At 45.2% G+C, this 16,524-nt stretch overlaps 1 protein-coding gene across 2 annotated transcripts in view; it reads right to left on the bottom strand.

Moving 5' to 3' along the window:
• Positions 1-16,524, bottom strand: part of LOC149435037 (uncharacterized) — a 72,143-nt gene that overhangs the window by 13,674 nt on the left and 41,945 nt on the right. For both annotated transcript variants that reach the window (XM_089663075.1, XM_089663073.1), the window contains exons 5-7: positions 5,376-5,438; positions 2,692-2,790; positions 1,108-1,203 (exon numbers count right to left, since the gene is read on the bottom strand). In XM_089663075.1, the coding sequence (XP_089519201.1) occupies positions 1,108-1,203; positions 2,692-2,790; positions 5,376-5,438 (258 nt within the window). The remainder of the gene's footprint in view (positions 1-1,107; positions 1,204-2,691; positions 2,791-5,375; positions 5,439-16,524) is intronic.

The following is a 16,524-nucleotide window of genomic DNA, read 5'->3' on the forward strand; positions in this document are numbered from 1 at the left end:
CAATTCACACAGGCTCACCAAAATTGGACAATAGAAGATTGAAAAAACGTTGCCTGGTCTGAGTCTGGATTTCAGCTGCGACATTCAGATGGAAGGGTCAGAATTTGGTGTACACAACATGAAAGCATGGATCCATCCTGCCTTGTATCAACGGTTCAGGCTGGTGGTGGTGGTGTCATGGTGTGGGGGGATATGTTCTTGGCACACTTTGGGCCCCTTAATACCAACTGAGCATCATTTAAATGCCACGGCCTACCTGAATATTGTTGGTGACCATGTCCATCCCTTTATGACTCCAGTGTCCCTATCTTCTGATGGATCCTTCCAGCAGGATAATGCACCATGTCAGAAAGCTCAAATCATCTTAAACTGGTTTCTTGAACATGACAATGAGTTCTCTGCACTCCAATGGCCTCCACAGTAACCAGATCTAAATCCAATAGAGGACCTTTGGGATGTGGTGGAATGGAGATTGGCATCATGGATGTGCAGCCGACAAATCTGCAGCAACTGCGTGATACTTTCATGTCATTATGGACAAAATCTCTGAGGAATGTTTCCAACACCTTGTTGAACCTATGCCATGAAGAATGAAGGCAGTTCTGAAGGCAAAAGGAGGTCCAACCCGGTACTAGCAAGGTGTACCTAGTAAAGTGGCCAGTGAGTGTGTGTGTATATGTATGTATGTGTATGTATATATATATACATATAGCTATAGCCATACATGATTGTTCCCCGTTGAGTCTCCCCCATATTTCTCTTTCCTAGCTGGTAGAGACCCATAAGTCCTATAACTCTTGAATGTTCATACAACCTCCCCCAGTGCTCTCCAGCCTCCAACTGAAGCCTCACCCCTACAGGGCACCAAGTCTGCTACACAGTCCCCTAACTCTCTTCTCAAACCCTGCCCCCCCCCCAACCCCCACTCCCCCCTTCTTTCTCATTATGACACCCACCCTAATCCAGAGCCTTCCAGAATTCCATACATATTAGACATTCCCATACTTTTATTGTGTGAGTAAAAACTAGTCTCCAAAGGGTTGCGTTACACGATCACAGTACACATCTCTGTTACTAGTAAGGCTCCTATAAAGATCAGGAACTCACCTATAAATGTCAAACACATGAATTGTGTGCATTCAGAAGCCAGGATAATTAAACAGACAATTGCTATGGCGAGGTAGACTAGATTGTATTCATATACTGTGAAAATAAAGATAAATCATATCAAGTCTTTAAAAAAACTAAAATGTAATAGTAATTGTAATAAGCAGAGAATAATAGGCATTGCACAGACATATTCCAGTCCAGATAAAAGCATCATTCATTTGTTAGTGTCACCAAGGTCCACTTAGCAAGGCCCATACTGGCAAATCTCTAATTGTGGAATTTGCCATGGGAATCTAGTTTCTAAAAGCGCCATCCTGGCTGGTCTAAGGAACCATTGGCACTGCTGACTACATAACACCCATTTAAAGGGCAACTTAAAGGGTATGTTCACAAGAGATGAAAAGGTGAATTAAGTCCAAATAAGCAGGCCACCCCTCCAGACCGTACACCACAATATACAGTCTTGGAGTATCCATCATGAAGCTCACGATGACTAGCACCCATTGGTCAGAGCAACCAAATGACTGCTAGGACAAATGAGAAGCACACCTGAGGCTTCTTCTTTTCCCAGTAAGGTGTCCTAGGAGAAAGAGAAACACTTCTCATTGGTCAGCGTGGTCACAAAATTGCACTAACTAATAGGGGCCAGAGGGGTGACCAGGATATTTTTCATGAAAACTTTAATGGGTAAACTTACCCATTAAATTATCACATGATCACAATTCTGGCACAAATATGAAGCCACCCTACTGTGTGCGGAGAGCCAAATGAGTTTTATGCTCTAAGACATTGTGCAGGTGGATGAGGAAGGTGCAGGTGGATGAAGGTGGTGCAGGTGGTTGAAGTAGGTACAGGTGGATGAGGTAGGTGCAGGTGGATGAGGTTGGTGTAGGCGGATGAGGAAGGTGCAGGTGGATGAAGGTGGTGCAGGTCGTTGAAGTAGGTACAGGTGGATGAGGTAGGTGCAGGTGGATGAGGTTGGTGCAGGCGGATGAGGTTGGTACAGGTGGATGAGGTTGGTGCAGGTGGATGAAATTGATGCAGGTGGTTGAGGTTAGTACAGGTGGATGAAATTAGTACAGGTGGTGGTGAATGAGGTTGGTGCAGATGGATGAGGTTGTAGAGCTAGACTCTCATTCCCAGGGATGTCCGGAGCTTTGAAGATGAGTGCCTTTCTCTCTTTTGGGGGGGAGGTAGTGGAAGGTTCTTCCGAGGTGGGGGGCAGGGGTGATGTTGGTCAATCTCAGGCTCTCTCTGTGCCTAGGGCAGAACAAAACCGAAATACACCACTGTGCACGCCCCCTACCCAGAACTGTAAAATCACATATATATACATGTGATTTTACACATCCGTGCCACCCTGTAACAGTATTTCTGCTATAGGGTAGTGTGGAACCGGTTAACCCCTCACCTCCTGTACTGTGCCCTATACCCACTGTCATGTATGCCCTACACTTATTTTAATTGTTTTTGCTTCGGGCCTTACTTTATGGTTTCTAGAACAGATGTGTTATGATTCGTGGTCTTCAAATTGTGTTTGTACAATGTACACATGTCTTGTTTGTCTGGATGATCCCTTACCCGGGAGGAAGGTTGACACAATGCTGACAATCTGGCAGATCAACGAGATAATTCTGTTTAAGGCAAGACTCTTCTTTACAGCTTTCTGGAAGCGGTCACCTGCAAACACAGAAGAGGCCTGATTCACCTGTGTCATTAAACCCATTAGCAGTATATCTCCTAAGAAAATGTGATAATGGCCATATGAAAACTGCCTTTAAAAACAATAGAGCTTAGCAGAAGTCCAGGAAGCAAAGCACATAAATCTTGATATGATACAACTACCATCATAACAAGTGATGACTAAATGTATAAGTGAATCATGATTACTTTAATATCAAACATGCCTATGCTATAATGTTCAACAAGCAAATTAGTCACATTACATTTTCCAAGGAGAATACACATAAAATCAATATCATGTCTGATGTCTATCAAATCTTGATTTCATGCTATGCAAAATGTTGCTTGTTGCCTGACTCTAAAATATGGTCATGGAATGTCAGCACTCCTACCTCACTCCCCTCAGCTCTTTTATTTGGGAGTGGTGGGCTCAGTCTTACACTCTAGAAGGTCCATAAAAACTGATGCAATTAGCAGCTAAGGAGCTCTCAATCCAAACAGGTACTCCCATCAGGGGACAGGTGTGGGCTCCCATTAGGAGAGGTGCTCCACTCAAGAGTCAGCACTCCATGCTGAGAGCTGAGACCAGGGGAGGCAGAAATGAGGGGGTGCTGCAGCTGCACTGAGTGGTGCAGGATTTTGCATAGGAGTTCTATTCTCCTCTCTGCTGCCAACTGCTAAGACAAGGTGGGGACAGAGACAAGGGGGTACCTGCAGGAGAGGTACAAGGGCCACATGAGATGGCCTGGAGGGCCGGATTTGGCCTTCAGGCCTTGTGTTTGATACCTCTGCTCTAGAAGGTCCACAAAAAATGGTGCAATTACCATCTAAGGAGCTCTCAATCCAATCAGATACTGTATGTGCTCCATACAGGAGATCTCATGTCAGGGGACAGGTGTGGGCTCCCATTAGGAGAGGTGCTCCACTCAAGAGTCAGCACTCCATGCTGGAGGAGAGATTCCTTACCCACAGGACTGAAAGGTCGGAGGTGGCTAAGTGAATCTGGGAGACTGGGGGATTCGTGATGACTAGGCAAGTCCAGGATACTGAGGGAATCTGGGGGTCTTGGAGGAGTGAGAGAGATCCCCCTTTAGGGGACCTCTAGAAGGTCCACAAAAACTGGTGCAATTAGCAGCTAAGGAGCTCTCAATCCAAACAAGTACTGTATGTGCCTCATCCAGGAGACAGGCGATCTCCCGTCAAGGGACAGGTGTGGGCTCCCATTAGGAGAGGTGCTCCACTCAAGAGTCAGCACTCCATGCTGGAGGAGAGATTCCTTACCCACAGAACAGAGAATGCATTAAGGTTAAAAAAAACAAAAAAAACACCTTTAACCTTTACAACCACTTTAGGTTTGTCTACTAAAAGTTGTCTGGCAAGCCTTAAAACCACAGTTCGGACTGGCGCAGACTCGCTAAAATAGCTTCCACCATTGAGCTGAATTCTAAAATAATTCAAGCTTTAACCAGTGCTCTGCTGGACACTGATAGAAGTCACAAGACTGCCATATACTGCTGATGAGAAAAGGTATTTAGCAGTTTATATTTACTAAAATAATTGCATTTCCATGTTCTGTGGCAGACCAGATATAGTAAATGTTGGGTCTGGGGAGACCTGATCTAGTGAATGCAGGATTCGGGGAGACCAGATATAGTAAATGCAGGGTCCGGGGAGACCAGATATAGTGAATTCAGGGTCTGGGGAGACCGGATGTAGTGAATTCAGGGTCTGGGGAGACCGGATGTAGTGAATGCGGGGTCCAGGGAAACCGGATATAGTGAATGCGGGGTCCTGGGAGACCGGATATAGTGAATGCAGGGTCCGGGGAGAGCGGATATAGTGAATGCAGGGTCCAGAAAGACCAGATATAATGAATGCGGGGTCCGGGGAGAGCGGATATAGTGAATTCAGGGTCCGGGGAGAGCGGATATAGTGAATTCAGGGTCCGGGGAGAGCGGATATAGTGAATTCAGGGTCCGGGGAGAGCGGATATAGTGAATTCAGGGTCCGGGGAGACCGGATATAGTGAATGCGAAGTCCGGGGAGGCCGGATATAGTGAATTCAGGGGCCGGGGAGACCGGATATAGTGAATGCGAAGTCCGGGGAGGCCGGATATAGTGAATTCAGGGTCCGGGGAGGCCGGATATAGTGAATTCAGGGTCCGGGGAGACCGGATATAGTGAATGCAGGGTCCGGGGAGAGCGGATATAGTGAATGCAGGGTCCGGGGAGACCGGATATAGTGAATGCAGGGTCTGGGGAGACCAGATATAGTGAATTCAGGGTCCGGGGAGACCGGATATAGTGAATGCAGGGTCCGGGGAGACCGGATATAGTGAATGCAGGGTCCGGGGAGACCGGATATAGTGAATGCAGGGTCCGGGGAGACCGGATATAGTGAATGCAGGGTCCGGGTTTAGTAACACTTTAATCGATCATGAAGGACCATGTAGAAATTAATTGTTGGAGTTTACATACACCTTATTACTCCTTTTTTTTTTAAACCCTGTACATATTTATCCAAAAAGTAATCACACAATGGAGCTTTTCACAAACAAATGGTAGAAGTATGGGATTCTTACTTTGGATGCAATTTGCAGCTCTTGAACAGAGCGACACCCTTCTGCCATTCCCTTTCTTGTTGACTGAAATAGAAGAAAAATAGGTTCCATATTTATTATCATGGACAGCCTGTCAGAGAAAGGCTTATTGTATAACTTGCCCCCCCCCCCCCCCAAAGATGAAAGACATGCTGGTAGGTGAATTGGATCCTGTCTATATTGTACCTAGTATGTGTATGTATGAATGTGAGTTAGGGACCTTAGATTGTACACCCCTTGAGGGTTAGGGACTGATGTGAATGTACAATATATATGTAAAGTGCTGTGTAAATTGACGGCGATATATAAGTACCTGAAATAAATAAGTAAAAGAGCGGTATGATGCTTATAACAAACAAGGGAACTTTTCTCCACTGGCGATTTTCAACTTTTAAAATGTTGTATTTTGTTTTATTTTTTTAATTGCATTTGTTTTGCATTTTGTTTGTGTAGGAGATTTTGTTTACTGCCTTCCAGGTTTACACTGTAGCCAAATTTTTTTTCTTGGTGAATATTTATTTACATTGAAGGAGCGCCTACAATTGTTCTTATAGGTTTACGAGACATGCTAAAAGTTGTGCTCAGTTTTTGCTGCATCAACACCAGAAAACCGCCAGCTTACATGCACTGAACAACAAGCCAACTAAATTATTTGTAGTGATGAGACCAACATTTTTCAATAAGATGACAGGGTCACAACTAGTGATGGGCTGAACACCCCCCTGTTCTGTTCAAGGTTGAACATTGGAACCTAACGAAAGTTCAACCGCAAACTTCGAACCAAAATAATTCACTAAGCGGTATCTTAGAACGAGCTTCTCCCTCCCTCCCACCCATGATACTTCTTTGGCTACAGGTGTTTTTTAGCCTTGTGTTAATTGCCTTGTTTCTCCTTTTTTTTGGGGGGTGTTTTTCGTTTTTGTGTTGGGTTGTGTCGTAGCAGTTGGTCGGGGGTCTCATGGTCTTTTAAGGAAGTGACTGGTAAAACTGTTTGAGAATGAGCGGGTTGGGCCTATCTCGGGTATGGGTGTACCTTCCCTAGTTAAGTGAAGGAGTCATATATTAAGAGTCTTTCGGCTGTATTGAGGTTATCTGGATATTAAATTGTCCTCGAGCCGGTGGGTTTGCGGCTGGGGGCCTTCAAGTCTATGTGGTGGTAGATATAGCCGGTCGGTTGAATACAAGTTGCCTTAAAAGACCTTTAGACTTTAAGGAGGTTAGTTACTGTAATTACATTGTGGTCAGTTATGTTCACATGTTTAAAAAAAAAAAAGAAAGATGTAAGTTTTAATAAAGTTGAATTTTATTGTTGTAAAAATGGCTGCTATGCATATGCTCCGTCCTGCGGAAAAGGACTACACCTTTTTACACGGCTCCCCCATAATAAATACTCTAGAATAGATTATTTCTTTCTTTGTCAGCGGAACCTCCCCCTACTGACTCGTGCTACGATAGAGCCGATGTTTCTATCTGACCATCATCCTATTACGCTGTCTTTGTCTTTCTCTGAATGGGTCCAACAGACCAAAATTTGCACACTGCCTGCAGTTCTCTCGAAAGACCCGGAGAATGTTCACGACCTGTCCTCTAGGTTGCAAATGTTTTTTGCGGAAAATGACTCCCCTAACATCTCTCGAGTATCCCTATGGGAAACTCACAAATGTGTGATTCGAGGGGAATTGTTCGCTCTGTCGGCCCAAGTGAAGAAACTCCACCAAGCTAAAGTCGTGGGTCCTACAGACCACATATGTCTGCTGGAAAATCTTCACAAATAGTCTTGTGCACGCCAGATCTTGCTGGAGCTTTCTCAATTGCATTCTCTTCTACTAGAGGAACTGGGCCCTCAAGCGAGACGTTGGTATGTGTTAGGACACAGGGTGTTTTACGAGTACAGAAACAAAAGTGGAAGATAATTGGCTAGGGCGGTACAGTTGATGAGATCATCACTACAGATACATGACCTTAGAGGGCCACAAGATAAGCTTCTTTCTCGTAATGGAGAGAGTACGCCATTTTGAATGTTATATAGGAGCCTTTATAATTTGCGACTGGAAACACAAGCTTTTTCCATTTCCCATACCCAGCATATTAGGCGATTTCTGGCAAAGTATGGCCCAAAGGCTGTCTCTCACCAGGTAGCTCGTGACCTTGAGCATAGCTTCTCCCTGGAAGAATTTCCTACTGCTCTGAAACAGATGAAGCCTGGTAAGAGACCCGGTCCTGATGGCCTGACTCTGCAGTATTACAAATGCCTACAAAGTTAGAACACGATAGTATAGGACTCCGGTGCTCTTGCATACATGCTAACCCTTAGTATCTAACCTGTGTTATTATTATTATTATACAGTATTTATAAAGCGCCAACAGTTCGCTCAGCGCAGTACATTACAATTGGAGACTATACATGAGACAGTACAATAACAATACAATGTGATACACGAGGGGTTCGAGGGCCCTGCTCCTTGGAGTTTGAAATCTAGGAAGGAGGGGATGGTGGCACAGGAGGAGATAGCTGTGGGGGATGGAGTGGTAGAAAGAGTAGAGGAGGTCGGTAAATTAGTAGGGGGTGGGCTAGGCTTCCCTGAAGAGGTGGGTTTTCAGGGTGCGCCTAAAAGGAGAGTAGAGTAGGTGATAGTCTGATGGGTTGGGGCAGGGAGTTCCAGAGGATAGGTGACACCCTGGAGAAGTCCTGGAGGTGGGCATGGGAGGAGGAGACCAGGGAACTAGAGAGAAGGAGGTCTTGTGAGGAGCGGAGTGTGTGTGTTGGGTGGTACTTGGATATTAGGTCGGTGATGTATTTGGGGCAATATGGTGGACAACTTTGTACATCAGTGTTAGGATTTTGAATTTGATCCGTTGCGCAATCGGAAGCCAGTGGAGGGATTGGCAGAGGGGGGTGGTGGAAATGGAGCGGTTGGTAAGGTGAATGAGTCTGGCTGCTTTATTCAGGATCGACTGAAGAGGGGATAGCCAGCGGCGAGGCAGGTCAGTGAGGAGGGAGTTGCAGTAATCGAGTCGTGATATGATGAGGGAGTGGATGAGCTGTTTAGTGGTTTCTGGGGTTAGGAACGTGCGGATTTTGGCGATGTTGTGGAGGTGGAGTCTGCACGAGTTTGTCAGCGTTTGGACTTGGGGCTGGAAGGATAGGTTGGAGTCCAGAATGACACCAAGTACTCTGGCCTGCTGGGTGGGTCTGATGGTGGTATTGTTGGACGTGATGGAGAAGTCAATGGGGGGTGGTGTGCGGGCTGGGGGGAAGACTAGGAGCTTGGTTTTGTAGAGGTTCAGTTTAAGGAAGTGGAGCGACATCCAGTCTGATATGTCGTTTAGTAGGTTTGTGATTCGGGCAGAGACCGAGGGGGTGAGGTGGGGGGTTGAGAGAGAGATTTGTGTGTTGTCGGCATAGAGGTGGTAGTTGAAGCCGTGAGAGTGTATGAGTTGGCCAAGGGAGGAGTTGTAGATGGAGAAGGGAAGGGGCCCGAGGACAGAGCCTTGAGGGACCCCAACAGAGAGGGGAAGTGAGGGGGAGGTGGTAGCGTTATAGGTAACGCTGAAAGAGCGTTGAGGTAGGATGAGAGCCAAGAGAGAGGGGAATCTGAGGCTGAGGGAGTGTAGTTTTTTGAGGAGGAGGGGGTGGTCAACTGTGTCGAAGGCCACGGAGAGGTCAAGGAGAAGGAGCACTGAATAGTGGCCGTTAGCTTTGGTGGTTAGAAGGTCGTTGGAGAGTTTGAGTAATGCGGTTTCGGTGGAGTGTGTTGGAGATGTGGCAAGCAGGAGGAATCTATGCTTCATATATGGTGGAGTTGTGACCTTCTGACACCCTTTTGGTCCCCTGTACATAACCTTATTTGTCAAATTACTATGTTATCCTTGAACCTTACTCCATCTCAATATCTATTGCATCAATCTACTCTCCCTCAAAGGGCATATTTCAAGTTCCTAGCCATGTACATGGTGAATGTGGCGCTCACAGACTGTCCCAGCGATTAGAGAGTGGTTCATGAGAATCAATAAAACTGAGGAAATGAAAGAGCTTATTTATGTTTCATGTGAAAATACAGAAATTTCACAGTTTGGTCTGACTGGCTTTAAGTTCACTGCGGATTTTTCTGAGCAATGTTTGAATGGTTTTATTGAATGATCTTCCTTTGGGCATTTAGAGATGCCCCTCTTCAGTTTTCCCCCAGACATTGTCAATGGGGGGGCAGCTTTGGCATTCTTGGAATTTTTGGAATTTCTGAAGTTATAGGTCATGTGCTTTCCTGAGAGGAGGACCAATTGTCTGCTATTCGCCCATCTCTTGGGATTTTTCTTTTTTGTTTTTTTTTTCTCCTCTTCTATTTTTTTCCCATTATATTTGTAATTGTGGTGTACTACAGCTGAGGATGGCATTCTATTATTGATTGTTCTTTATACCCAGTAGGCTGATAGAACTTTTAGAAAAATTTTTTTTTTTTTTTGCAAAACATGGTTTGCTTCCTCTTATTCCACTGTGGTCACTCAATGTTGGATTGAGTTGTATTTTGCTGTAAACTGACTGCATGTGACTGTTCTATGCTTTTTCTTTCTTTCTGATGCAATGTTCTTACTTGAAAATAATTTTGCAATGCTGTTCTTGTTGCTACCTTCTGTTTTCAATAAATGACAAAGTCAAGCACAGTGGTGGGAGTGTCATGGTCTGGGGCCCCATGGTGGAGGGAGTGTCATGGTCTGGGGCTGCATGGTGGTGGAGGTGTCATGGTCTGGGGCTGCATGAGTGCTGCCGCCACTAGGGAGCTACAGTTCATTGAGGGAACCATGAATGCCAACATGTACTGTGACATACTGAAGCAGAGAATGATTCCCTCCCTTCGGAGACTGGGCCGCAGGGCAATATTCCAACATAACGACCCCAAACACACCTCCAAGACCACCACTGCCTTGCTAAAGAAGCTGAGGGTAAAGGTGATGGACTGGTTAAGCATGTCTCCAGACCTAAACCCTATTGAGCATCTGTGGGGCATCCTCAATTGGAAGGTGGAGGAGAGCAAGGTCTCTAACATCCACCAGCTCCGTGATGTCATCATTGAGGAGTGGAAGAGGACTCCAGTGGCAACCTGTGAAGCTCTGGTGACCTCTATGCCCAAGAGGGTTAAGGCAGTGCTGGAAAATAATGGCGGCCACACAAAATATTGACACTTTGGGCCCAATTTAGACCTTGTCACTTAGGGGTGGACTCACTTTTGTTGCCAGCGGTTTAGACATTAATGGCGGTGTGTTGGGTTATTTTGAGGGGACAAGAAATTTCCATGTTATACAAGCTGTACACTGACTACGTCGCATTGTAGCAAAGTGTCATTTCTTCAGTGTTGTCACATGAAAAGATAGAATCAAAGATTTACAAAAATGTGAGGGGTGGACTCACTTCTGGGAGATACTGTATACATTCTTTTGGTCTTATAGGCCTGTCACTTAAAAATTTTCAAGAGGCATGGAAATCCTCACTGTTTTCATCTAGTCCTGGTCCTTTAACGTTCTGAGACAATTCAGATTTTCCTCTTGGGCTCTCGGGCACGTTCCTAAATTTAGAGTGGCCTCACAGAGATGTTTTTGAGCCGTAATTTTTTCTTTGGGGGAAATTTGTCACGCTATCAAATCTTGAGTCCATCTCCCCTACTAAGTCCTTCTCATCCTGGACATATAGACAAATTAAGCATTTCCTACAACCTACCACTGCTATACAACTATGGTCTAGATCTCTAAAGCCTTTTGAATCCTTGTGTACTCGAAAGAGACCCCAATCCCCTTTGATCTCCACAATATATTCCATGTTGCTGGCTTGCTCTTTGGAAGTACTGGATAAGGCAAGAGGGGCTTGGGAAAAGGAGCTCCAACTCTCATTTCTGGGGATGTCTGGGAAAAGCTTACTGAATCAGTACACAAGGGCTCCTTTAACGTAGAGGGTCAGGAAAATGCCTATAAAGTTAGAACACGATGGTATAGGACTCTGGTGCTCTTGCATAAATGCTACCCCTTAGTATCTAACCTGTGTTGGAAATGTAGCAGGCAGGAAGGATCTATGCTTCATATATGGTGGAGTTGTGACCTTCTGACACCAGGAGGGATCTATGCTTCATATATGGTGGAGTTGTGACCTTCTGACACCAGGAGGTATCTATGCTTCATATATGGTGGAGTTGTGACCTTCTGACACCCTGAGGGATCTATACTTCATATATGGTGGAGTTGTGACCTTCTGACACCAGGAGGGATCTATGCTTCATATATGGTGGAGCTGTGACCTTCTGACACCCTTTTGGTCCGCTTTGATTTATCAAATTACTGTGGTATCCTTGAACTTTACTCCATCTCACTATCTATTGCATCATTCTACCCTCCCTCAAAGGGCATATTCCAAGTCCCTAGCCATGCACATGGTGAATGCGGCTAGAATGTGTATACCGCTCCACTGGCGCTCACAGACTGTCCCAGCGATTAGAGAGTGGTTCATGAGAATCAGTAAAACTGAGGAAATGAAAGAGCTTATTTATGTTTCATGTGAAAATATACAGAAATTTCACAGTTTGGTCTGACTGGCTTTATGTTCACTGCGGATTATCTGAGCAATGTTTGAATGGTTTTATTGAATGATCTTCCTTTGGGCATTTAGAGATGCCCCTCTTCAGTTTTCCCCCCAGACATTGTCAAGAGGGGGGTCAGCTTTGGCATTCTTGGAATTTTGGAATTTCTGTAGTGATAGGTCATGTGCTTGCCGGTGGAGGAGGACCAATTGTCTGCTATTCGCCCATCTCTTGGGATTTTTCTTTTTTTTTTCTACTCTTCTATTTTTTTCCCATTATATTTGTAATTGTGGTGTACTACAGCTGAGGGTGGCATTCTATTATTGATTGTTCTTTATACCCAGTAGGCTGATAGAACTATTTTTTTTTTTTTTACAAACCATGGTTTGCTTCCTCTTATTCCTCTGTGGTCACTCATTGTTGGATTGAGTTGTATTTTGCTGTAAACTGACTGTATGTGACTGTTCTACGCTTTCTTTTCTTTCTGATGTAATGTTATTACTTGAAAATAAATTTGCAATGCTGTTCTTGTTGCTACCTTCTGTTTTCAATAAAAGACTTTATGGCAAGGGTGGGCAACTGTGGCCCTCCATGCCTCTACCTTTGGGAGTCATGCTTGTAACTGTCAGTTTTGCAATGCCTCATGGGACTTGTAGTGCTACAACAGTTGGAGGGCTACAGTTGCCCACCCCTGCTTTGTGGGAAAAAATAAAAAAGGCTGCTATGATGGCCTTTTGAATTCCAAGTAATAAGACTGTGTTGTCTGTTATTGGGGGGGGGGGTGACGCAAGTAAAGGGGGTGGTAAGAAACAAAGGTTATGGCAGCCATTAAGTATCTGCAATACCGTAGTCAAGTGTAATGTCATAAAAATGCAGCACGTCTGAATTTTATTGCGGCACACTGCAGAGCACCCCTAGGCTACATTGCAGTGTGAATGGGACACACAGGATACAATTGTCTTCTCCGTGTTCTTGTATTGACAATGCAGTCAAACATCTGTCACTGCACACTGTGAGAACTCAGTCTAAATGTCAAATAATACAATGAAAGGTGACGGTATGATCAAAATACAGAAATGATAGATGGAAAGAAAGGATCTATGGATAAATATGTTAAAGTGTGACCCCCAACCCCCCCCCCCCAAAAAAAAAAAATTCAGCTTTCCAGTCCTTAGATGTGGTTGCTGCCTTAGTTTTCTCTTTCAGGTTTTTCCCTCTTCATTATCCCCCTGTGCACCTATTGTACTTCCTGTCCTATGGTGACAACACTGATTGCAGTGCATTGAAGGAAGTAAAAAACCTGTTTGCAGCGGCTCCCCCAGCCCCCCCCTCCCCCAATCCTTACCTGAGGCACCTCCGATCCAGTGACGTTCTCAACAGCCTCTGCTCTGCGGGGACTCTTCCTCCTCATTGGCGGTGACAGCAGTGGGAGCCCGTTGGCTCCTGCTGCTGTCAATCATAGCCAGTGAGCCAATGAGGAGAGAGCAGGGGGCAGTGCTAACCTGCGGCTCTGTGTCTTATGGATGCATAGAACTGCGGGTCGGGGATGAGCACACAGTGGTGCCCCCAGGGTGAACGGTTTTCCCTGGGGGGTGCTGCTTGAGGGGAAGGAGCAAGAAGCACCATCAGGCACATGAAAAGAAGAGGATCGGGGCAGCTCTGTGCAAAACCACTGCACAGAGCAGGTAAGGCTCCTTTCACGTGGCACGGAGCCATTTAGTGGATCCACTTGTTCAGCAGGGAATCTCTCCGCTGAGCAAGCAGATGAATGGACTGCTTCTGCTCTGTTGCTAAGTGCTGACCAGACACAGAGCTGTTCGCTCTCCTCAATGGACGGTCCGATAAAATCGGACCACTTGTCCATTTCCGTCTGACCTGATCCGACAGACGGAAAGGGAATTGGATTCCCATCTGTCCCTTTTTTTTGAGGATCGGATCGGATGTCCGGACACATGTCCGTTTACACCTGCCGCTCCATAGAGGAGAATGGAGGTTCCTATCAGGTCCACTTGAAAAACGAGCAGGCAGAGCCAATCAGAACGTCCATCTGAAAGAGGCCTCAGAATGACATGTTTGTTATTTAAAAACACACAAAGCTTTAGTATCACTTTAATATTTATAGGCAAGAACACCAAAAATTGTTGATCCAGGGAATATTTTATTGCCTTCTGGGGTTTGAAGAAGGAATTTTGATGGAGCAAACTGGATCATACTTTATGGGGATTTTTTGCCTTCCTCTGGATCAGCTGTGGGTGTAGTGTTCTGCATATGGAGGGTTTCTCTTTTATTGTTCTATTTTATATACAGTATACACAGTATCTCCCAGAAGTGAGTCCACCCCTCCCCCGGACTGTATACAATGTGTATATATATATATATATATATACAGTATCTCCCAGAAGTGAGTCCACCCCTCACGTTTGTAAATATTTGATTCTATCCTTTCATGTGACAACACTGAAGAAATGACACTTTGCTACAATGTGACGTAGTCAGTGTACAGCTTGTATAACATGTAAATTTGCTGTCCCCTCAAAATAACTCAACACACCGCCATTAATGTCTAAACCGCTGGCAACAAAAGTGACTCCACCCCTAAGTGACAAGGTCCAAATTGGGCCCAATGAGCCATTTTCCCTCGTTAGTGTTACAAGGTCTCAGGTGTGAATGGGGAGCGGGTGTGTTACATTTGGTGTTATCGCTCTCACTCTCTCATACTGGTCACTGGAAGTTTAACATGGCATCTCATGGCAAAGAACTCTTTGAACATATGAAAAAAGAATTGTGTCTCTACATAAAGATGGCCGAGGCTATAAGAAGATTGCCAAGACCCTGAAACTGAGCTGCAGCACGGTGGCCAAGACCATACAGCGGTATAACAGGACAGGTTCCACTCAGAGCAGGCCTCGCCATGGTCCACCAAAGAAGTTGAGTGCACGTGCTCAGCGTCATATCCAGAGGTTGTCTTTGGGAAATAGACGTATGAGTGCTGCCAGCATTGCTGCAGAGGGTGAAGGGGTTGGGGGTCAGCCTGTCAGTGCTCAGACCATACGCCGCACACTGCATCAAATTGGTCTGCATGGCTGTCGTCCCAGAAGGAAGCCTCTTCTAAAGATGATGCACAAGAAAGCTGCAAACAGTTTGCTGAAGACAAGCAGACTAAGGACATGGATTACTGGAACCATGTCCTGTGGTCTGATGACACCAACATCAACTGATTTGGTTCAGATGGTGTCAAGCGTGTGTGGCAGCAACCAGGTGAGGAGTACAAAGACAAGTGTGTCTTGCATACAGTCAAGCATGGTGGTGGGAGTGTCATGGTCTGGGGCCCCATGGTGGTGGGAGTGTCATGGTCTGGGGCTGCATGAGTGCTGCCAGCACTGGGGGGCTACAGTTCATTGAGGGAACCATGAATGCCAACATGTACTGTGACCTACTGAAGCAGACCATGATCCCCTCCCTTCACAGACTTGGCCGCAGGGCAGTATTCCAACATGATAACGACCCCAAACACACCTCCAAGACCACCACTGCCTTGCTAAAGAAGCTGAGGGTAAAGGTGATGGACTGGCCAAGCATGTCTCCAGACCTAAACCCTACTGAGCATCTGTGGGGCATCCTCAAACAGAAGGTGGAGGAGCGCAAGGTCTCTACATCCACCAGCTCCGTGATGTCATCATTGAGGAGTGGAAGAGGACTCCAGTGGCAACCTGTGAAGCTCTGGTGACCTCCATGCCCAAGAGGGTTAAGGCAGTGCTGGAAAATAATGGTGGCCACACAAAATATTGACACTTTGGGCCCAATTTGGACCTTGTCACTTAGGGGTGGACTCACTTTTGTTGCCAGCGGTTTAGACATTAATGGCGGTGTGTTGAGTTATTTTGAGGGGACAACAAATTTCCATGTTATACAAGCTGTACACTGACTACGTCACATTGTAGCAAAGAGCATTTCTTCAGCGGTGATAGAATCAAATATTGACAAAAATGTGAGTGGTGGACTCACTTCTGGGAGATACTGTATACTTTATTTTGGTTGAACTGGTTGAACTGGATTTTTTCAATCTGAACTATGTAACTATAATGTAAATATATTATTTCTCCTGCTGTTACTATGGAATGTTTTCTATTACACCTCCTGCAGCAATTAGCACATACTTACACATGTAACAACATGAGTCTAGCTTTTTAGGCTCATACCTGGCATGATGCCATTACTTAATGTAAATGTCAGTTCTAGGAACCGAGGTTTATAATAGTTTTCTTTTTTCATTTAATTTAATTTGTGAATTAACATGGCAATGGTGCAGAGAAAATCTACTCTAATTTTTACAAAAAATTTAACTTTCAGTTTTCTGTGCATGCAGTGGGGAACATTTTATATGAAGAAGGATTACATATCAATATACATGTAAAGCGCTGCGTAAATTGACGGCGTTATATAAGTACCTGAAATAAATAAATAAATAATATCAGTACCAGGGGCATATTTACTACAAGGCAAACAAGGCATTTGCCTAGGGCGGCATTTTTCAGGGGGGCAGCGCCGCCCCCAGGAATAAGGGACTGAAG

The sequence above is a fragment of the Staurois parvus genome, unplaced genomic scaffold, assembly GCF_062004578.1.
Source record: "Staurois parvus isolate SC_StPar_1 unplaced genomic scaffold, SC_StPar_1.0 ptg001621l, whole genome shotgun sequence".
NCBI lineage: Eukaryota > Metazoa > Chordata > Amphibia > Anura > Ranidae > Staurois > Staurois parvus.